The sequence below is a fragment of the Tetrao urogallus genome (genome assembly GCF_951394365.1).
Source record: "Tetrao urogallus genome assembly, chromosome: Z".
Classification (NCBI taxonomy): Eukaryota; Metazoa; Chordata; class Aves; order Galliformes; family Phasianidae; genus Tetrao; species Tetrao urogallus.
Window position 1 is genome coordinate 43647520 of NC_136816.1, and position 23219 is coordinate 43670738.

A 23219-nucleotide genomic window follows, 5' to 3' on the forward strand; every position below is an offset into this window, starting at 1 on the left:
CATTTGCTGGTCTGGGAGCTGTGGAAAGCTCGAGTACTGCAGCCCCCATCCGACCGTATGCAGACAGAGGTCAAGCGCACTCCCTTCGTGTTTCTACGCTCAGCCAAAAGTGCTCTGCTTCTGATTGTGCATGTGCATGCTTTGTGTCTGACCATACATGCTTTGTATACTGAGTACGTTTCTTCTGATCACTCAGAAAAGTGCTACTAAGTATGAAGATATATAGGTGTTTTACTCCACCGACTCAGAAGTTTTACTGATTGCTATTTGTGTTTGAAAAGAACCATAAATGTGTTACAAATTCAGCTGCATATGACAGAAATCAAGACCTCGTAAACCAGTGTGTTATCAGTTTGCTTATTTAGCTCATTGTCGTTACATATGCTCCCTGAATGCTTGCTGCTTCACTCCTTGTGTGCATGCATCTGTATGAGCAGTCGTTGCCCCTGCACATGAGAAAACTGACCAAGGCTGTGGTTTTAATACACATGTGGAATTTGCAGTTGATGGCACAAGTGGCCCTGCAAGGCATAAAATCTATTTGTACGGTTAGAATGATCATTAGGTAACACTGTGACAATACAGTACGATTTGGGTTGTTTTTTTACATGCAGTGGGCATAAACTGTACTTTCTTTGTGCTGCACGAAGTTGTGCATGCACCCAAGTGTTTGTCTATCTCATGTGTATGTCTGTGAGCTGCATTTGCTGACCATGAGTAAAAAAGAAGTTAATGATGTTGCACTTAAACTAGTAATAAAAAGATCTGCAATGCTTGTTGGAGGCCTCATGTTAAAATTTTGGAGCTGTTTCTCTGACACTGAATCGTTTGGATTAAATATTTTGTGTCTCAACCAAATGCTTCTGCCTTTTGCAAAGGAACTATTGAAATTGTCATGAAAACACAGTTTCCTAGAAGTTCAGTACGTGCATGGCTAGGTAGTAGACTTGTTTGCGCAGCTGTAAAAAATGAGGCTGTGTGTTTCAGCTTTCCATGCTGCTTTCCATGTATTTTGATGCACAGTGATACTTTGGCACTCCAAAGTCAGAGCGTGTGAGCGGCTGTCTGGGCAAAGGGCATCAGCCAAAATTTTGCCTTGGGAAGATGTCACTGGCCTTTCCATTCTTTAACGTCATTATTTCTGAAGTCCAAGGGCAATGCCCTTTTCCAACATCTGGTACAGTTTGTGAACACTGTGAACCAAGGAGTTAAAAACAGACTTTCCATGCAAGTCCAGGGCACCAGAACTCCTACTGCTGGGGAAGTCAGGGTGGGTAGTGGGGCTGCCGAAAGCATTTCTGGTCCTGGTGCCCAAAGCCCTCCTGGTGCTCTCTCCCCATCTGGATGGTGTGAACTGAGCTGGAGGAGTGCGCTGCAGAGGCTGTGCATGCAACTGGCTGGGGCAGCCCGCTGTGCTTGTGTGCCCCTGTGCCAATGTGTCCCTGTGCCTGCAGCCTGGTGGGTCCGTGCAGCCCAAGGGGACAGAGCAGCTCCTGGTGGCTCTCAGCAGGGAGGGGGCAAGATTTATTTCCTTAATTACCGGCATCGACATAATGGCTGAACTTCCAAGCATCATATGGAGGTTGGCATTGCTCTGGCAGCGAACACAAAATTACAGCTTTCCCTGGAGTTTCAAGGATAGAGAACTGGCAACTGTAGCAGCAGTGTTAGTGCCGAAGGGTAGGAGAAAAGGATGTGGGTGAGTTGGGTGGGGAAATGCTGCACGCAGGCACTTGGGGGCATGCAAACAGCGTTCCACCTGGTTTCCCTGCAGCCAAGGTCCATCCACCATGCAGCATTATACTATCTTTCTCCAGGTGTGCCTGTACCTGCTCATGCACTTCTGCAGGGAAACAGTGTGGAGTTACTCTTTTTTTCTTTTTTTTTTTTTTTTTCTTTTTTTTTTCTTTTTTTTTTTTCTTTCATGGAGATCTCACTCTGGTCTCAAAAAAATCTTTAGCTTGCTTTCTTTTTGAAGGAATCGTGTGTGTATGTGTGTGCAAACTTGAACACACTGTACCAGGACAAACCCTGCCTTCCATGTGGGCTCCCACTGGGATTAACAGAGGAATGGAGCCCAAACATGCCTAGTGGTTTTTTTTGCTACCTCCTTCCATCAGTGCCTACCTTGCCTCCTATGGGACATACTGGAGATGCTTCCAAGTTCTGCTGGCCATGTAGTTCTGCTTCCCAGGGGACGTTCTGGCAGGGGCCCTCTTCATCCCAGCTGTATCTCAACACCTCTGTCCTGTTCAGGCAGGGATGCAAAGCACCTGGGGGCCTGCTCAGTGGGGTGCGAACCTGACCTCACCTCTTGCAGTGGAGGTGTTGGTTCTCACCTCATTCCATGCTCTGTTTGAGTTGTCATGCCTGGCTTCCATTGCTGCCAGGATTTGGCTGCATGGCTGTTGCTTTCAGTGCATAGGTCTCAGTGCAGAGACATCCCTTGGCCTCTACCTGGAGGACGAACTGCGGCCTTCTGCAAGCCCTACCTGGGGAGGGGAGGTTCATTCCCAAATGTGCGGTGCTGGTGGGGCCCTCGTGGAGGGGTATGAAGGAGAAGGGAGCTGCAGAGGAGCTGCTGAGGTTTTATAGCAGGTCTGCAGTGTTGTGCAAGAGTTGGAGCATGCAGAGAGGTGTGCTCAAGGACATCGGTGCGTTTGTGCCAAGGGGAATGTCTTTTATGGTAAATTAACTCCAGTTAAATTGAATATTTATTCAAAGGGAAACTCCGGCATTTAGGGCTGGTGTTATCAGCCTTCTGCAGTGTCTGGGTGAAGGGAAAGATGATGGGATTTGGGGGTATTCTACACCAGATAGGAAAACAAATGTGCTCACTGCGGTTAACCCCGACTTTGCCTCATCCCTGCTTGCCCAATGCATGCTCTGAACCCGTCACTGATTAATGTGGTCTATAGAAAGGGAAAGCTGTGGCTGTCGGTGGAACCCTGCAGATCTGAGGGGGCTGTGTGAGTGTAGCTGGAGTTGCAGGGATATGGGATGCATTCTGCAGCGTCAGTGCAGGGCTGGGGCCGTTTCTGTGGCAGTACCTGGCTGTAGGGTGCTCTGTCTCCCTGCCCATCCCCCTTCTCCTTCTGATTTGTAAATTTATGGGGATTGCAGCTGGTGGACTTGGCAAGCTCCCCTCATTAAGAGCCCTCTTGGAAAATGGGCTGTGTTTGAGCATTTCCCTAATGAGGACAGGACGGGGTTAAAAAGTGACCATTTCATGGTTGACTTGAACCTGCCTTGATGTGTCGCCACGAAACGCCCTACGCGAACAAACTCGCACTTCGGGAGGGAGGGAGGCTGCCGGCGGTCTCTCCGGGGCCGGGGGCACCCCGGCCTCGCAGCGCACCGCGAGGGCAATTCTGCGTTCCCCCCGCGGTCCCTTTCCCTTCTCCCTCACCGGCGCGGAGCCGCAGCTCCTGCGCAGCGCTCCCCGCGCTGCCCCCGGTCCGTCCCCGCGCCCCCGCGCCCCGCCCGCCGCCGGATCGCGCCCGGCGGGAGGAGGAAGAGAAACCTCCTGCAGATGGCAGCCCGCCCCCGGCCCCCGCCCCCCGCCGCAACTTTCTCCCGGCAGAGGAGAGGGAAAATGAGGGATGTTTGCTAAGCGCGCCGGGTCCTTTTGCAGCGTTCGGCGGTGATTAATAGGGAGGGTCGGGGAGGGGGGGATCTGGCGGAGCTGGAATGTATGTGCAGCAGGAGGAGGAGGAGTGTAAGCGATGATTGTGTAATTAAATAATTAAAAAAGAAATACTTAAGTCTCATTTGGAAAGAGATCTGGAGCTGGGTCCGGAGGGTGTAACCGGCGAATTTTTCAACTTCCAAGTTCTGGGAGCCGAGAGAAAAGGGGAAAAGGGAGACGGCGCGAAGGCAAACGGGGCGGGAGGGAAAGCGCTGGAGGGGACCGATCGCCTGCATTTCAGCAGATCGTTTTCATTACAGCGGGGAGCGGCCCCTCGGCGCGGCGCTCGGAGCGGCGCGCAGCGCGCAGGCGGAGCCCCGAGAGGCACGGCCGTGCGAAGCCTCTCCGGACGCGCGGATCGCCCCGCACGCGCGGTCGCCGCCGCGCAAAGTTTCGCTGCCGTCACTCCGCCGTTTCCTGCTCTGCTCCGCGCTGTAACCTTGAACTTTCGAGAGCGTGCTGTCAGTGCCGTAATAACCCGCCACCAAAACTTCTTAAAAAAAAAAAAAAAAAATTAAAAAAAAGCTAAACAACAACAACAAAAAATCCTCCCGCCCACCTCCTCCCCCCTCTCCCGCCCCCCCGCCCGAGTCCTTCCCCCCTCATCTGCAAAACAACCGCCGGCAGCCGCCGCCGCAGCAGCAGCAGCAGCATAGCACGGCTCTGCGCGCCGACTACAAGAGGGTTAAAAGTGTAGATTGGATTTCACCCCGGGAAATCGAGCGCACGGAGTGAACTTGAATCTTTGGCTATTTAAGGAGGACTGGGGTTTGTTGTGGAGTTGTGGTGATTCAGGGCAGAGCCCCGTCCTGATTGATTTCATCTTCCTCGAGTCTCAGATGACTGTAAAATGAACAGATGAAATTATTCCTTTTTTGAGGCTTTTTCTTAGGGGCTCTCCGGGCAGCGCGTTTGCAAAAGCGAAGTCATGATGTATTCTCCAATCTGTCTCACTCAGGTATAGACGCATTTTGATTTATTTCATTTATTTGCTCGTTTATTTATTTATTTTCACGCGTTTTCTGTGTTTATGTGTGAGTTGCTCATGAGTCAGTGTAGCACTTGTAATGAGTCAAGGCGCGGTTGTGCCGCTCCTCGGACCCAAACTCCGCTCGCAGGAGGGATTCGGGATATGCTCTGCACCAGGCCATTGTTTTGGGGGGATCCGTTCAAAGTGTCACTCGCAGACAAATACTGTTAATTGCTGGCGCACAGCGAGTCAAAGGTTAACGGAAGGGAAATGAGCGTAATTGCGCTAAAAACGCGGGTTTGATAAGTATTGATTTGATTGGAATCAAGCTATCCGCGCTCTTTTCAGCTCTGCGGCGTGCATGGAGCCTAATTAAAGGGTTTAAAAAGGAAAAGTGCTGTCTTTGACCAAAGGGAAGAAAGCAATCTCAGCTCTCTGCTGTGCGAACTAACCACGCCTGACGCTTCAGGAGCTCCGCTGCCTGCAGCGGCCGAGCTAGGAGCTCGGGGCCGAGCGCGTTCCGCTCGCAACGCACCGGGATCTCTCCCGCCCGGCGCCGCTCTCGGGACCGCTGCTCGGGCCGCGGCTGTCACCGCTCCCAGCGCTGCCCGGTGCCGGCCCCGGGAGCTGAGCGGCCGCGGGAGCCGCCGGCGGAGGGTCCTCGCGAGGCCGCGGAGCGCGCTCGGCACCGGCGCTGCAGGGGAAGCGGCCGCGGCCCCGGAGCGTTTCGCGAAGGGAGAACCCTATGTGCAGGGCCAGGGGACAATTTTCAGGAGCTTTTGTGAAAGTGTGTCTGAGGAGGATGTGATGTAAACTGATGAAGTGATAACTGCTTGCTTCCACATTGGCGCGACAAATAGCTCAAGAAGAAGAAAACGTGCGAAAGTAACGTCTCGTGTGCGCCGTAATTAAGCGGCCAATAACGCGCTTATAGCTGCACGGTGAATAAATAAATACGATTTAAGTTATTCGACAATTAGAAAGCATTGTAATTCAAAAGGACTGAAGTATTCACAAATTGTGAATGGAGATGGAAACAATGATAAGGCTTATTCAGTGATTGGATACAGTCCTGTAGCTTTTTGGCTGACACATTTTTTATTGTTTATATTTTGTTTGGCATCTGAGCATGATTGACTTAGATATGGATATTTTCAGCAAGCAAACGTGAGCTTCAGTGGAGCAAAGCTGGAAAAGAGTACTGCAGGAGTATTTCTCCTTCTAAAGAAAAAGTGCTGCATGTAGGAAGCACGCTGTATAGCAGATACATGTACAGTTGTGGTACACATCAGTAAAAACTTACTTATGGTGGAATCTTCCATTAGTGCAAAATAATGGGCTGTGTCCTGCAAAATCATTGTCAGGAAGCAAAATCTCTGCGCTGGAGTGTGTACCTCAGAGTACAACTTGAGGCAGCAGCTTTTGCACTGAGAGCACACACGTTTCCACCAGCACCTCTCGCACAGCGCACAGCTCACGTTGCTCTTTTCTGCTGTCGTGACATTTTTTTCCCATATGCTCACTTACTGGGCTCCTAGGTGCAGTTAGATTTCTTCCCTCTGCAGATCTCTATTAAAATGCCATGCTTTGGCAGGTACAGAAACACAGCATTGCTCTCTGCAGCCATAGATATAAGGAAGCAGTTCCTGGCTCCTGCGTGTTGATAACTTCATGCTTTACATGTTACAGTCATGCTGCAGCATCTGCCGTGCAGAAGCCATTCACACGTAGAGGCACATGCATGCAGAAGCATCACAGCAGTTTGATTGTAGTTTGGATTTTTTATCTGTCTTTTTGGAGCCAGGAGAGCATTTTTGAAATTGTTGTTCCCTAAATTAAAAAAAAAAAAAAAAAAAAAAAAAAAAAGAAGAGGTTACAATGGAAAAGAGAACGCACGCTTTCCATAATTTTGAGTTGCAGCTGAGTTAAAAGAACACTGCTGGAATTGCTCTCTCTATTGTGTTCTCGATCTTGAAGGCTCTGCATAGATGCATGTTGACTGTGGCAGTGCGTGCTCAGGAGAAAATATTTTGATAGAAGTTCTAAACACAGAGCACCTGTTTGAAGCAGGCTGCCTGCACGAGGAGCACAACTCAATTTGTGCCAGTGCAGCACCGGAGCATCTTGTAAGCACAGCTCTAAAAGCCAGAAGTGCAGTGTTAAGAGAGACATTGGCAAATCAGATGTTGCCCACCGGTGTTTCAGTGTAAGTTTGGTAGCTGTAAAGTAACTTGAAGGAAGAAGGAAGGCTTAGCAAAAGCAATGTAATTTTAGGGGGAAGGGCAAGGGGTGTCCTTTTTCCTGTCCTCCTGTATGCGCCTTTCTCCCTGTTTTGGAATGAGTGTAAACTACATTCATCCCTCTTGCTGAGGCATGATAGGATGCAGTTACCGCATGCCTTCAAGTGCTTGGGCTCTTGTGATATTTTTACCACAGTTTATTTTTATGTTATGGTGGTCCAGGAAACTCCGAATATGTTGTCTTTCTCTCTTCCCCTCAGAATACTCTCTTTCATTATGCACAAAGAAAATCCATGTGGGGAAATGGAGCGACTGAAGTTTTTGGTGTAAAATTTCTGGACTTCTGCCTTGCATACTTATTGCATGGTCTTCAGTCCAAACTTGGATGAACTGATATGAAGTTTGTCAGAGTGGAAAATGTGAGAATAGCACTTCATTTCCCCTTTACCTTTTCCAGACAGAAAACCTGGCCTATCTATCATCATTACGCTACAATTAGACAACGAGCATTTTCCCTTTATTTACAAACTACATAGTTATTCTATAATAACTTCCATGTTAATTTAAGTGGTCAGTGCGGAATGGTTCACCTGAGCCATTGGATATGACATCTTACTTCCATAAATCACTTTATTGGAAGAGCAGCTATGGCACATGGGTAAGTGCCACATAAAAATCTTTCTTTTTTTTTTTTCTTTTTTCTTTTTCCCCCGATATTGCCTGTACTAATATTAAGGTGAAAAAAAAAAAAAAAAAAAAAATCTGTAGATGGCTTTATAGGAGGTTTAGTGGAGAAAGTGTGTGATTAATTGGAAATCTCCACTTAGGATCATTTTTATGGGCACTTCTTCTTGTCAAGTAATGTTTCATTTGGAAGGACTCCGGATGCATAATGAGTCTCTCTCAAAGATATCTGATAATATTGCTTTAGAATGGGATCTTCGTTGCTGTTTCTCCTTCACAATCCTTTGCATGTATCTATAGACTTAGGACTCTGTGATATTGTAAAAGAGAAGCATCAATTTGGTTTTAAAAAGGTGTTTCTTTTCCTTTTTTTTTTTTTTTTTTAATTTTTCAGTCTTTGTAAAGGAAAGCATTCAAACACCAGAAAGTGGAATTTAAAATCAAGAATTCTGTGCAATTATCATAGATGTAAAATGCTACTGGCTATTACTGGTAATAGTATGTGAAGTACCTGAAAATGAAGCCATTCTGGAAGGGTTTGCCATGTTCTCCATAAAAATGAAAACTGGGTCTGCAGTATTCTATTAGCGCAGAACTTGCACATTAATTTCATTCCCATTTTAAGCTACAGTGCTGAAGTCTGTTTCAGACATAATTACTGTATTGCGGGAAAAAAATAATTTCTCCCACAGCTCCTCAGCCCCCTGCCTTTCTCCTTGCCCCACCTTTAACCCCAGATGTCACCATTTTCAAGATCTGTAGGAAATCTGCTTTATTTAGTCTAAAACGAATTGCAAAGATTTAATACCACACAGCCTTCCTGCTTATGCTAAGTTAGAATTTTAATAGCGTTTTGTTTAAATGTTTTAAGATGGCTTTTGTAGATGAAAAAATAAACTTTCTCTAGTAGTTAGAAGAGAGGAGAAAAAAGCATGGCACTGGAAAATGCATGAAGCCTTATCATGGGCTGTGGTTACTCAGAGCAGTATTGCCTTCCCACACAAAGAACAGATTGTGGTTTAACTCTTTCCACGGCCTAGTTTTTTGTGCCAGCATAGTATCAGAATTGTTCAGATCTCCGCTGGAAACTGCTAGCCAGTTTAATTATTGCCTTTGTGGCTCTTTGTCAAGCACGGTACTGTAGTGCAGTCATTTATGCCCCAAACTATCTCCTGATATTGCATCTCGGCTTTTTTTTTTTTTTTTTCTTTTTTTCTTTTTTTTTCCTTTCTCTGTTAAGGTAATGTGGGCATAGGTAAACTATTCACAACTTTTATGCTGTTTTCAGTTTGCTTTGGAGGTGGTGAGGGGAGAGAGGTAAGCAGCTCTGGTAGGCTTTTGTACCATTCAGGAAATTCTGAACTTTGAAATTTGAAGATTTAAATGCTGAATTCTTGGCCCGGAGCTCCCACAATGGCAGTCTGAACTCTGTATAATTGAGACCATTAGTTATACTTTCATCATTTTTACCTAATGGAGTTAATCAGCCTTCTGATTAAGCATAATTCATTCCCCGTCTAGCAGTGTAGCTAAAATATTAGTTAGTTAATTGTATTCTTGAATATAATTGTATAAGAAAAGATTTGGGTTTAGTTTGATTGCACCGTGCAGCTCAGTGTGATGAACGATCTGCTTGGTATTTAAAACTAAATATGCCTGCGCACAGAAAGGGAGATATCTCCCCTAAGATCTCACTTGCAAACAAAAATGCAGCAGCGTATGATAAGCAGATTGCGCTGTTCTGAACATTGGATTTGTTCACAGAAGGGCCATTCGCTTTTGGAAAAAGCCTATTTAGATATGAACATGGATGTGTAGGACGGTTCTTCAAGCAGACAAGATGAATTAACTTAATTGCTATAGGATGTGCTTGTAGATGACAACCAAGCATTACCTCCTTAATGCAATACATATTGCTGTCAGGCAGAAGATAAGAACTTCAGGTGAAGCCAGATGACAGGAAGGGATATTTTGGAACTGTAAATAAATGGCACGGATTTCACAAAAGCAGCATTTGACCAGCGGTGCACTCGTAATGTCACTCTGCCACAGCATGCAGAAACACAAAGAATGCAAAGTTTGTGCCAAGTTGCCATTTTTCATTGTACACCTCAGATTGATTTTTAAGGGGTTTAGAATAATTGCCACACTCATGTGATCGGTTAACAAATTAACTGACTCTGTGGGGCTTCAAAACCCGTAGTGAAGCTGCCAGGAGAAAATTAATGTAATTTTTGTTCTCGACTTCATAAACTTTTATTTTACAGAGTTTGGGGGTGGTGGGAGGGAAGCCCGAAGAGTTGAAAGTACAGAAGCTTCTTTGCAGGGTTTGTGTACAACATGCTGTGCCTTTTCCCCACTTTCCCTTACTGTATACTGGTTTCTCTAGTTACCACCACTGGAATGGTGCCGTTTCAGTGCTGGAATGTTGGACGTTTGATAAGAAAATGGATCAAGTTTAATGGCGCATGCTCTTTGTGCCACCAGCAGGCTCTTGCTGAGAGCATGCTCCAAAAGCGGGAACTGTGTGGCATTACACTGAGCATGTATATGCTTTGTGTTTCTGTGCCACAGAGAAGAGAAATGAACTGTGGCATTCACTTCAGCGTTCTGAACATTTCTGCTCAGATTTTTTAGAACTGTATAGTGTCCTCTTTGTGCAATGGTACTTTTCTTGATGCTAGTCATTCACTCAGATATTTAAATGTTCGGAACAAAACATTTTGATAGCATCTCTTTTCAGTGATGTAGTCTCTACAGCGATGTAGGATGAAGTGGGGGGAGGCATACAGAATAAAACCTTCAGATGCTTTTCTCAAAGAGTGAAATATGGGAAAATGTGATTTTCCGTGTAATTTTGTCTGTTGTCTGACAGCAATGGTAATCACATCAAGGGTGTTATGCAGAAATTTGTGTAAATATTAAGTAAATATTGAATGTTTATTCTCTTTGTCTTGGATTTCGCTTTAAGATTTTCAGAAATCTTTATTGATGCTGCTTTGGTTATGACAGTTTACTGACTTTTCTTCTTCTCTCCTTTCTTACCCCTCCACTTCCCTCCACAGGATGAATTTCACCCGTTCATTGAGGCACTTCTTCCGCATGTCCGTGCAATTGCCTATACTTGGTTCAACCTCCAGGCTCGAAAGCGCAAGTACTTCAAAAAACACGAGAAACGAATGTCAAAGGACGAGGAAAGAGCAGTTAAGGATGAGCTACTAAGCGAAAAGCCCGAAATTAAACAGAAGTGGGCATCCAGGCTCCTCGCCAAGCTGCGCAAAGATATTCGCCAAGAGTTCCGGGAGGATTTTGTGCTCACAGTGACTGGGAAGAAGCACCCGTGCTGTGTATTGTCCAATCCTGACCAGAAGGGTAAGATTAGGAGGATCGACTGCCTGAGACAGGCTGACAAAGTCTGGCGTCTGGATCTAGTCATGGTGATCCTGTTCAAAGGCATCCCCTTGGAAAGTACGGATGGAGAGCGGCTCATGAAATCCCCACATTGCACAAATCCAGCACTTTGCGTCCAGCCACACCACATAACAGTATCAGTCAAGGAGCTTGATTTGTTTTTGGCATACTACGTGCAGGAGCAAGGTAGGAAGCAGATTGTCATGTTTCTATGTTAGTATGTCAAACTCGAATTCCAAGCAGCCCTGTTTCCCCCGTGGGCTGTCTTCCAGTGAAACATTATTCTGTGGTCTCTATACATAACGTGGGTACATATCCATATATAAATTGGCATGTGTACATATATACACACAGACACACTCACTCCTACAGACCTGCACAGATTATGTGTACGTTTAGCATATGTTTCTTGCTCTCTTTCAAGAGAGAGCAGAATGTCTCAAGGTAGTTCTTCAGTTCCTTTCTTTTTTTTTTTTTTTTTTTTTTTCCTGTTCACAATTTGACTCTCTCTTTGTATATAAATATATATATATTTTCCCAGTTATGACTTCAGGAAATGCTATTCTTATTTTTAAAGTCCTTTTTTTTTTTTTCTTCCCTGTAGTACTGTCAGTACAGATGCAGGCATGTGCAGTAGCACAGTCATGATAAACAGTACTTTTGTTTTTTCAGTTTCAAATAACCAAGAATTCATCCTTAAATTGATAAAGCTACTGAAACTTTGAGAGCAATTGTAAATGTTCTCAAAATAAAACATGATAAAAATTTAGCCCAGAAATGCTGGTTAACCAATACTAAATAGGCAAAATTGCAGCATACATATTTAACGTTTTATTCATATTTGACATTGCTAGATCATGTTTCCTATCAGAGTTTTGAAACAAAGATTCAGGTTGTAATATTAAAAGAGAAATTTCCTCTAAAATTTTGTTTTCGTAATTACAGTAGTATACTTAATTTTATATGGAAGATTGCAGAAAAGCTTATTTACATGTTATTTATTTATTTATGAAATTAAGGTAAAATCTATTATTCTGTTAATCATATGTAAGGGAGAAACTTGCTAGTCACATCACTTATTTAGATAAAAAATATTTGTGAGCAGGTCCCCTAGAATTGAAAATGGCTGCAAGTCGATAAAGGATTTTCTCTGATACTAAGCCTTCTGAGAAGCACTTTCTCTTTGTGAGATAATTTTGTTTCTTTTCGGTGATCGTGTCATCCTCTAGCCATCACTGTATTGCTGAGTGATAAGTAGCAATAATGCATTTGTTTCTTAGCTGCAGATCTAAACCAGGGTAAGTTTGACCAGCTGCGGATGGCGGGCCATTTCATGGTTTGGCCTGGTAGTAGCAGAAATGGCTTGCAGAAGGGCAGATGGCAGTCTGTTATCTGATGCCCCATACGTAACTACGGATCTAACTGGAAAAGAAACTGAATAGATTTTATTAGGAACAAAGGAGTAGGGTTGTGTGTCTTCATTGAGCAGGTACCTGTGGTTTAAAAGAGTCGATACACAACAACCTTTTTACTTTCAACGAATTGTTCTCTTAAAAGTTTAGCCACCCAAGTATTGCATCGTGTTTACATGAATGTATAAATAGGATTCAATTTTTTTTTTTTTAAATTATTCGTCATGGAAATCTGTGTTTCTTTTTTTCTCTTGCCGTTTGTATTTTATATATTTTTTTTCTTCACAGCAGTCGACAATTTGCTCAAATATTTTGCAGTGACTTTAAGCAGCAGAACAGTCTGGTAAACGTGAACCTTTTCTACGAAAGCACTGAACTTAACAGTTTAATTACAAACACTTTTTATCTTCAAATCTTTTTTGTGAAGAAAAGTTTGAATGATAGATTGAATGCATGTATATTGCAGGACCTAACTTACTGATTAATTCTAATGGATTTACCTGCCTGTAAAAGTCAAAAGTACAAAGGCAGGCAAAAGAGCTTAAGTAGCTCTTGAACCAAAGAGGCTGGGGTCATGGTACTCCTACACTCTTGATTTTAAGTTGTTGGATAGCTTGAAATTGGAGAAGGAATTGCAGAACATAGCTGATTTCATTGATTTAAACAAATAGAGAATATTAGTTTATTCAAAATATTTGCCTAAACAGAAATGAGAAAGATAAGCGTGCTGTAATATTATGACTTCAAAGGTTACAAGAAGCCACTCTGTGAATATACTGGAAGATGAAACTGGCAAATTTTTTTGTATCAAGCTACCCTTAGCAGAAGCCATTGTTTATTGCAAACTGTATGTATTTTGTATCTCTCGTGCTGCTTCACAGTTAAACTTTTGCTAACATCTGTTTGCTCTCTTGAAGAAGTCATATTCAGTTATCTTTGTGTATTTTTCCCCATTTTGCCACTTTGATTCTCTGCCCTCAGTGAATGCAGGTTAATTGGACTTCGCAGTGTACTTGATTGAGAGCATCAGACTTGAAAAAGATATGCATGAAGTAAACCAAAATGCTTCATTTTACGCATGCTGTTTTGCTCTATATTTCTCTTTTAGAATACTAAAATCCGCCTAGTAGTATCATATGAAAAACTAAGCAGAGAAATTGAAACAAATGACTGAACGAAATACGAAGAAGGAATTAATGCACAAAATGAAGAAAGGGGCCAAATAGTTTGGTTTTTTTGTTGCTTTATAAAAGAAGATTAGAGGAAAAAGGAGGAGGAAGGATAGTTCGAGTGCCAGTGATGGTTGCCAGTGGCACCAGGATTGGCATCAGACCTTCTTTGTTTAGCCTAGGATGCCTGTGATTTGTTGGTTGGCATCCGCATTGCAGTGCAGAGTAATGTTACAATATATTGACAATTTCCAGATCTAGAAGTGTCTGTAATTCTTTCAGTTCTTAATGACTACTTCCATGTCTGCCTTGAAGTAAGAAATAAGGACTTAAGCATTAACCTATCAAGTTTTGTGGTTGACCAACTTTATCTGGTTCTCCTTTTTGCCCACCTCTGTCAGAATTCAGCATCTTTTTCCCCCTATTCTCTTTCTACGACCCCCTTGTGCTTTAGAATCTTAAAAAAAAAAAAAAAAAAAAAAAAAAAAAAAAAAAGAGGCTTAACATAGAGTTACAAAGCTGCTCCTTTGACTGAAATGGAGGAAGAAAATTGGATGGACACAGTAATCAATGTTTAGTGTCAAAATAATTTTTGTTCATAATACACTTCTACAGGGCTCTGCTTCTGCATCAGTGCCCTGTTTACTCCGCCTGAGTTTTTAAAAACCCTAAACCTTGAAAATGTCAAGGGTATTGTTTCTAATGATAAAAATGATTTTTGTTTTTTGTTACTTTCTCTTTTCTTTCACGCTTTCATTCTTTCTCTTTTTATCTGGCATCACAGAGTATCTGTCGTTTGCTATGAAATGCGTCTGAGTCCAAAAAATCATTTGATGATATTTGACTCAATCAGTGCAGCGCTTATGCTGCGTTCCCGTTGCTACAAGAACCGCCATTTTGTTTGTCAAGTGCCAGGAGAGGAGGAAAAAAAAAAAAAAAAAAAGGCAGACAATGTGCTTGATGCCAATAATGGTTGCCAGTGGCACCGAGGTTGGCATCAGACCCTCTTTGTCTAGTTGCTGAATGCCTTTGATTCGTTGGTTGGCATCCGCATTGCAGTGGGCACATTGGAAAGTTTTTGACAATCAGTGAATGAAAGCTGCAGTACTTGTTTGCTGCAACAGAACCCAGATAATATAAATCCCTTCTTCTGAGAGATGTTTTGCTTAAACTTACAATGGCTGATAAAAAAAAAAATAAAATCGCACCGCTCTTTTTAAAAAATATAAAATATCTACAGCAATGGATCTCATCTGCAGAATTCCTGATCCTCATGTTGTCTCTGCTGTTTTTCTTCCTGGCAGCATAAATAAAATGCAAAGCATTTTAGCAGATAGTGAATGAAGCATAATAGGCATAAGAAATACTTTGGGAGTATAAAGGACTCAAGCAATGGTAAATGTAAATGGTAAACATTTTAAAGTGTGTAACGCGTGTGCCTCTCGGAGTATATCTCTCAGATCAGTCATGTTGCTGTTTACACTCTCCTTTGTCCTTGTGCAAGACTGATATAACTGGGGGAGCCTGCATCCCCAGCTGTTAATAAAATGTGAAGTTGAGGGGAGGATCTTTTAAACTATCCAAGAATGAGAGCAGAAAATAGATGCAGATGTCCTACGTCTGGTACTGCTCAGGCACTCCTGATTTAAGTTCTTTACACATCAAGATGTTGCTGTTCCAGCTGCGGGATTTCTGCTACCAGCAATTTGGTGAAAAGACTAAATCATTTGTGCTGGAAGTTTCCTAGATAGCATTAATATTGCTTTCCGGTTAACTGCTATTATCTCATTAATTAATAAGGAGGATTAGCAAGCCCTTCCCAAAGGTCTGCGCAGAAGGAAGCCTGGCCTATGCGAGCCCCGGGATCACCAGGCTGTGTCCTGCATCTCTGGAGGTCGTGGGAGAAAGGAAGGGGAGAGAAAAACGTCAAGAGGGGGAGAGGGCGGGAGAGGCCAGCTCCCTGCAGGTCGGCAGGGGAGAGCTTTGCCTTGCGGACTCATCTGCCCAGCACCTGGGGAGACCCAAGGAGCACGTTGGCAGGCTGCACACCAGACGGCTGCCGCAGGCTGCCTGGGGCCCATCCGGAGTGTGGGCGTTCCTTTGCTGCACCTGTGTGCATCCGGAGCTGTTTCCAGCCCAGCCAAGCGCTGAGGGGTCAGCGATCCCTTGCTGAGCTTGGATGCTGACTTTTCTCTTTGGCAGAGCCGGTAGCAGGGATGCGCTATCTCACTTTGGACAGCGTGTTCTACTTTCAGAAGGGACTCTGTGTAGCTCAGAGGCGATGCCTCTGAACTGCAAGAATGGGCCAGTGGCCTCCCAGCAGGTCAATGGCGCAGTCCCCTTATCAGGCTTCTTGCATTTTGTGACTTCCTTGTCATGGGAAGCTCATTTTTTTTTGAATAAGTCTGTGCAGTCATTCTGACAATGTGCATCCAGTTTAGCTTTAGTAAACACATGAAATTGAGAATGTAGCAGTATAATAAAAATATTTTTTTCTATTTTAAAATGGCATTTTTTGTTGTTGTCTGTTTGCCTTGAGCACAAGAAATTCCACTTGAAATCACACCCTGAACTTTCTTTAAGCGATATCCTCTTTGTGTAATGTGTGTAACGTTCATGTGCCCAAATGCTGCAACACCCTGAAAGAATTTGGATGTGGGTTTGTGTTTCTTGAGTGCACTGATGCTTCTGCACACAATTAATAAAACAAAAAAATAGGCCTAGAATAATCAATCAATCTGCTGAATTGCTAATTGTTCCTACACCCTTTAACTTATTTGCCTCCTCCTTAGTGCCTTATAGTTATACGGGAAGAAACGGTTGAACATTTTACCTGTTTTCCAGAAGGATATGTCAAAGCACAGGGCGATTTGTTGGAGTTTATACAGCAAATTGTTAATTCCACTGAGAACAACAGGAAATATAGATTATTACTGCCTTTACCCTGTGGGTGTCTGTATGTTCTTGCAGCCTATTTCTTGGACACTGAAATGGCATGCTTATCCCTTGCATTAAGTATCAATTTTTAATCAATGCAGAAGTAGAGGTAGGAGTTTGTATTTTATGTGCTCTCATGTAAGGGGAGCTTGTTGTGGTTTGAGAATCTAATAGGAAATAATAAACATTTTAAAAACATTGGATTATTTTGAGCAATTAGAGTCTACTCAGGCATGCAAAAAATGTAATTTTAAAACACTCCTTGTGTCAACTGAAAAGGAAGCCTCATTGATTTATTTTCTAGTTTTCTGATGTGAAACGTGGGATGATCACTTTGTTGACTATCTCAAATGTGCTGAAAATTGCAGACAGAGAAGACATTTGTCATTAAAAAATGGAAGTTAATTTCTTGTATATATGGGCATAATAATGTTTTTCAATTGATAATTATTGTTACTTTTTGCATGAAGTCATGGGAAATTTAAACACTTGAAAAACTCACTTACCATTCACACAGTAAAACTGAAAAATCCTAAATGTCTATTTTTCTCTTTTCAAATTCATGTTTTATAAGCAATACCACAGATTCATAAGAAAGAAAAGGGAATTTTTAATACTGAAATAAAAAATGAAATATATATATATCTATATGTTTTAGGAAGGAGTCATTTTTTTTTTGCTTGTTCAGTTTTTTTTCCTGCTTGATACACCAGGGAGGTAATTTTCACAGGGTTAAATGATGTAATTGTGTTGAAGACAAAGGAAGCTTACGGTTAAATAAATTTTGTGCAACTAGTTGAAAATTTAGAAGTCAGCATTAATTTTTGAATCACATTTAGATCAACAGCAAGAAGCTATAAAGTGAAGAAAAGAATAGAAATGAAAACAGAAAATTCTTGCTTCACGATAGTTTCAGACAGAAGAACAATGCTGGGAACAAACAAAATGCTTCGAAACTATAAATAAGGCCACTAATTTGTGAAGGAAATACTTCACTTAACAGCAGAGGTCTATGTTTTAAATTTCTTAATTTTTATGCATATTGAATTCATTGTAGCTGTGAAAACGTTATAAAATAATTAAACAGTAATTCCTCTGCATGTTGGATTCTGAAGTTTATTGCACCAGTCTGCTGTCAAGCCAACATCTTTTTCCAGCTTTCCTTTCTCCCTGGGTTTTCCTTCTCCCCCTTTTTCCTGCTTTTAGTGAAGGAGCAGAATAGAAAGCTGGAGGAATGGTGGCTGGCTGGAGCTTTGGTCTTTGGAACTGCGCACTTCAATGCCAAGCAGAATAATCCAGCAACTTTCCTAAGGAGTTATGATCCAGTCCCAGCAGGATGGTGGATGCTGCTTTGCTGCAATCGAATGGGATTATCTCAGGATCAAGTTAAAGGGCTAACTTAACTAAACAGAGTCATTACTTCCATTTTGGGTTGGAGAAGAAACCCCTTGTCTGGAAACACATTTCAGATGCTTAGTGAATGTGAAAAGGAAGACCCCATTCTTTTTGGAGAGGCTACATGATTTTCCTCTGTTAGTTGTTTATTTATATATTTTTCTATCACTAGAAATTTCAAGAAGCACCTGCTAAAAACTTAGCTCTGGGCAATGAGGGGTTGGATTAAAAGTGGCGTGAAAGTCTCAGAAGCTAGTAATGGGAAAGTAAATCACAGATTATTAACTTTGTCCAAGAGAAGAGCGAGTTGATTTGGGTGTGTATATTGTAGTGTCTGAGAGCAGTGAGTTGTGTGTGACGTTGGGAACATTCCTCTCGCGCAGCTGTTATCTTTTTTTTTTTTTCTTTTCCCCACCACATTTTAATTTATAGAAAGATTACTTTCCTTCTCTCTTCTCCACCCTTCTTTCCTTTTTTTATTTTTTATTTTTTATTTTATTTTATTTTATTTTCCCCACCCAAATATGTTTCTTTAGCCATTTCTTCGGTGCCTCATTATTGGCGTGTGACTTTTGTTCTAGCTTTTTTCACAGTCAGTGGGAGATAGGTACTTCAGACATGGCTTTTGTGGGGGATTCTGTCTATGAAAGAAGTAGAAATCTAGAGTATGTTTAGCAAAAATAACATTTTGGACCATTTTAGCCAGCCTGATTGTTGCAGGTTTTTCCTGCAAGCCCCAAGACTCTTTTGTCACATCCTTCTTTTACCTTGTACCCCATCTCATATAAAAAAAAGTTACTTGAAGTTGTCCAGACATTGGGATCTTTTTAATTTTGTGTCCCTCCTAACTACTTCTGGTATTTGGGATCTTTAAAAATATTCATTTTTTAAACCTGAAGATATAGAATTGAAATTAGGAGAAATTACTATGATAGCTTCGGGCAAAGAATAGCACAAAACCGACCATCAAGCTCTTCCCTTAGAGAAACCTTGGGTGTTCTAACAGTAACTATATATCCAGAGAAAGAGGAATTTTACATTTTCCAGTGCCCTTCAGTGTTACAAAAGTGTCTTCACTAAAGGCGTCTCCCTGACTTGAAGAGGACTTCTAATTATTTCGTCCCTGAAAAATATGTGCTGAAACAAAACAAAGTGGTTCACCTTCTCCTTTTTGGAGACAGAACAGCAAAGTCAGCTAGTGGACAGCTAGTAAACACTGTTTGAGAAACAGTGTGTTTGTTGAGCAATTAAAAAATAAAAATAAAAAGGATAGTTCTTCTTATATCAGACAACAGAAATTATGTGTACAAGTAAATATATTCCATATTATTTGAAGATATTAGACAATTGAGAATTTTATATATTTAGTTATTGAAAATACTGCTTAAATATTTGCCTTCTCAATCTTCAAGATGCATTAAGCTGAAATGCTATACAGATTTTCATAAAGGATAAATTAAAAAAAAGAAAGATTATTATGAAAGATGTATGTTAAATCTAGCATTGCAATTTACTTTTTAGTCAGTCATACTGCCATATTCAGAAAACATTTCCCAATAAAATGACACAGAATCCTATACTTTTTTTTTTTTTTAATAAATGAAAACAAAGGCTGTATAGATATTAGAATTCAGTAATTACAGACTCAACATCTTTAGAAATTAAAAATAATTTAAAAAGTCATACTTACTGTATTTTGTTTATGAATACATTGGCCTAAGATGCCTTTTTATTATTATATTTTCAGCCTTTTTAGTGAAATTTTCAGCCTTTTTAATGAAATGAGTATTAATGGAATGCTGGATTTCCTCAGACATTTTTTTTTGGAGGGCCTTGTATGTTATAGTTAACAAGAGTATTTACCACAGCATCAGTTTTCCACTGTGTGACTAACGCTATGGAAAATGATGCCAGATATATTGAAAGGATGTCTATAATCCATTGTTTCTGATTTAAAAGTGTGAGAACACCTCCTAGTCAAGACAACTTTTGTTTTCTTTTTCTGACATGTGCAGTTTCTGGATGGATTACCTTAAATTTGTTATGCTATGTTAAAAGATGTGTTTTATGAGGCCAGCCTCAGCTCCTGGCCTAGTGTCAGGGACCCTGCTATGTTATGTAACACGTCTTGTTAGGTTTAATTGACCAAAGCTGATTTGTTAAAACAATTCATTTGTGCTGTAACTCATGCCCAGGCCAAGTTGCTACCTGAATCTCTTGACCTTGACTTGTCTGGGTCATGAAATGGCTGTGAACTACTTGACCTCTCCATTGTTCGGCAGCGTCACTGCTTCCTCTGATCCTCTGTGATAATCGTTGACAAGAAGGCCTCAGCCCCCACTTTCCACCCCAGTGGGTTTCACGGCATCCCTCTGGAGCTGCTATGTCCTCTATTGGAGGTGGTCAGGCTCTCAGCATCACTGTCTCTTGTCTGTTGACAGTGGTGGTGACAAAGCGGCTGCCCTCCTCTGTGGAAGAGGTGGAGGAAGGATTTCTGCCGGCTGGCGGGAAACCTTTTCCTCCTTGATGCTGTGGTGTCCTTCTTTTCTTTGAGGACACCCAGGTTTTCTGCATTTCTCAAGGGAAAACACCCATAATTCTTTGTCAGCTTTGTTTCACTTTGGGCGTCGTTATGTGAGTTATATGGGAAAGAAGGCTTCATTTACAAAGTATTTTGCAATCAAAATATAATGCATATACACACTACTTCAGTTTTTACAAAATAAAGAAGGAGACTTAAATTCTTTCTTGAAGTGGAGGTACACTACCTAAATGGCTATATTATTTATTTGGTACCAGAACCTTCTCTTCTTAAAGGCTAGTATTGAATAAAATCAATATTTTACTCAATAGTGACCATGGTCTCTGAAGAAAAGCACTTCATACAAGATGTTTGATGTAGTGTCTAAACTTGTTAAAATGAAATATTTGTCTTCTCTCTCCTTCTCTCTCTCTCTCTCTCTCTCTCTCTTTTTTTTTTTTTTTTTTTTTTTTTTTTTTGTGAAATTCTTTGTTTCTGGGGAAAACTGTTTCTACTTAAACTTGACTCTTGGTGAAAGGCGAATTCATTTGCCCTGCATCCTGACAGGCTGCCTACAGTGAATGTCCCAGATTCTCTTGCCAGCTCCTTGATTTGGGCTTTCTGCTCTCTGTAATTACCTACAATTTGACTGTTAGGACAGTTTAGTTTTTTGAGATGAATATTACATCTAATCATCTTCTGCGTGCATTGTGCTGCAGTTTTAGGAAGCAGTGCCTTTTGAAATCAGTGACAGGATCTGTTTGAAAAACTGATGGCATGATACAGACTTGCTGATACAGGAAAGCTTACACACCAGTATGGTACCAGTGGTAAATCTGTAAGAAATGATCAGATAATTGGTATGTTCTTAATTTAAGGCCTTAGCCTGAAAACTTTTCTCGTGTGAATAGACTTAGTCGATACATTTTTTTTGTTTAAAACATACTTTATTCTCTGCACTATGCCCTGAACTGGCAGCATGATTGGGTGAATTTCTGCAGTCTTTTTTTTTGAAGGTGAGAAGAACAACAAAACCCACCAGATAACATCTGTGCAGATGGTGTTCCTATACAGTTCTAAATGATCAAACTTTTTCTTTCAGTATGAAACTCTTCAGCTGAGTTCTGTTTTTTGACTGCTGTTACATAGCTCCTCTGAAGGACGAGGAGGGGACTGCTGATGTAGGGAATCTAAATAGCATCCCTGTGATGGCATTGTGAGGATCTTGCTGAGATGTAAAGACATCAAGATCCATACCTTAGTTTCCAGCCCTCTGTGTCTGCAGGCAGATTTCTTTGAGTCATAACAGACAGCATCACTTGCTGTAGTGCTGCCTCAGTAGCTGGATATTGCAAAACACCTAGATGTGTACTGGCTGAAAAGGTATAACTCTCCCTACACTTTAATGCAATCAAAATTTGCCTGCTGATGCCCAGCCCCCAAGTGGGCTCTGAATGGTAAAGAAACATCTTACCCTGTTTTCTCATGCCCGGACAGAAGAAACTTGCCCAAGCAGGGAGGGCCAGCACAAAGCATTCCTCCACTGAAAGCCCTGCGGTGGTTCTGCACCATGGGAGAGGGTGGCAGAGGAAAACCACCCAGCAGGATCATTTGCTGCAGAAACCAGGTCTGTGCTGAGAGCATCCCTTGGAATCAGCGATGTTTCAGTCACCAGGAGCCTTGGGCAGGACTGGCCCCTTGGGCCAGGGGGCCACAGTTCTGGTGTTGTCCGAGGTTTGGTGCCCTGTGACAGTAGAAAGAAAAAATGCTTTATATTGAAAGGAGAAAGAAACAGTCATTGTGGGCAGTTAGATATATGTTAATCTAGCTGGCCAAGGAAACAGGATGAATTTGCAGTGTTTATAGGGATTGCCTTTGAGTTCAGTCTTGTTCCTCACCCCTCTCACCTCTCCAGTTCTAAGGTTTTGAGCCTCATGGGTGAGTAACTCAGACCAGAGCACAGTGACACGGGAGAAGGATGAATGGTGAAGAGTTTGGTTTGAGGTGCAGGATGAAAGTCAAGCTAGTGTAACAGACTGCTTGTGTCTGGAATATGCTGATAATTCTACCTCAATTTACTAGTGCTGTGGCCAAGTCTGGTTTGAAAGGCAACTGAGAGAGAACCCATTGCTCAGATTTATTTAACGGCGTGATATTGCTTTGTGTTTATTCCAGAATCTTGTCTTGAAAGGCCAACTCGTGCCTGATGTCCCTATTGGTTGTACAAGAACTTTCCAATAATGCTCCATTGGTAGTTTGTCCTTTTTGGACTCAGCATGCCTTCTACTTTTCCTTTTGAAGTCACTGTTTTCCTCCTTCCTGGCCTTTTGGCTGGTAATGAGCTAGTTGTAAAATCAATGCCTACAAAGCTACGAAGCTACTGTTCTCTACTTCTAAGAGTGGGAAGTGACATTAATTCATAAAAGTGAAAAGTAGTCCATCCATAAATTTTTTCCAGGTAATTGACTCAGTCAGTGTGTTTTAGAGTTTAGAGAGGGTTAACATCAAAAGTTATTCTATTGTTTATCTTTCAGTTAAAGAATAACTAGCCTGTACAGAAAAAAAGAATTGGAAAATTGATAGGGCTGTCTAGATTCAGACACATAATTTAAAGTAAATGATATCAACTTTTAGTTTTACCATATGTGCATTCACAGTTGCCAGTTCAGTCATCTATAAAGACTTGTATTGCAGGAGTCATGGACTTCTTTGATTTTATTAAACTCAAGGGTTGTTCTTTTTTTTTTTTTTTTTTAAGCTATGTGTAATTACTGTAACTGTGTAATTATTGC

General features: G+C 41.8%; 1 protein-coding gene across 7 annotated transcripts in view; it reads left to right on the plus strand.

Annotated features, from left to right (window-relative positions):
- NFIB (nuclear factor I B) overlaps positions 1–23219 on the plus strand; it is a gene marked incomplete at its 5' end in the record, with an annotated part of 236521 nt that overhangs the window by 62669 nt on the left and 150633 nt on the right. For 3 of the 7 annotated variants that reach the window (XM_079548798.1, XM_079548799.1, XM_079548801.1), the window contains 2 exons: positions 4617–4646; positions 10648–11179. In XM_079548798.1, the coding sequence (XP_079404924.1) occupies positions 4617–4646; positions 10648–11179 (562 nt within the window). Of the gene's footprint in view, positions 1–4616; positions 4647–10647; positions 11180–23219 lie in introns of those variants that run through there. The other 4 variants (XM_079548796.1, XM_079548797.1, XM_079548800.1 and 1 more) reach the window with 2 other exon arrangements.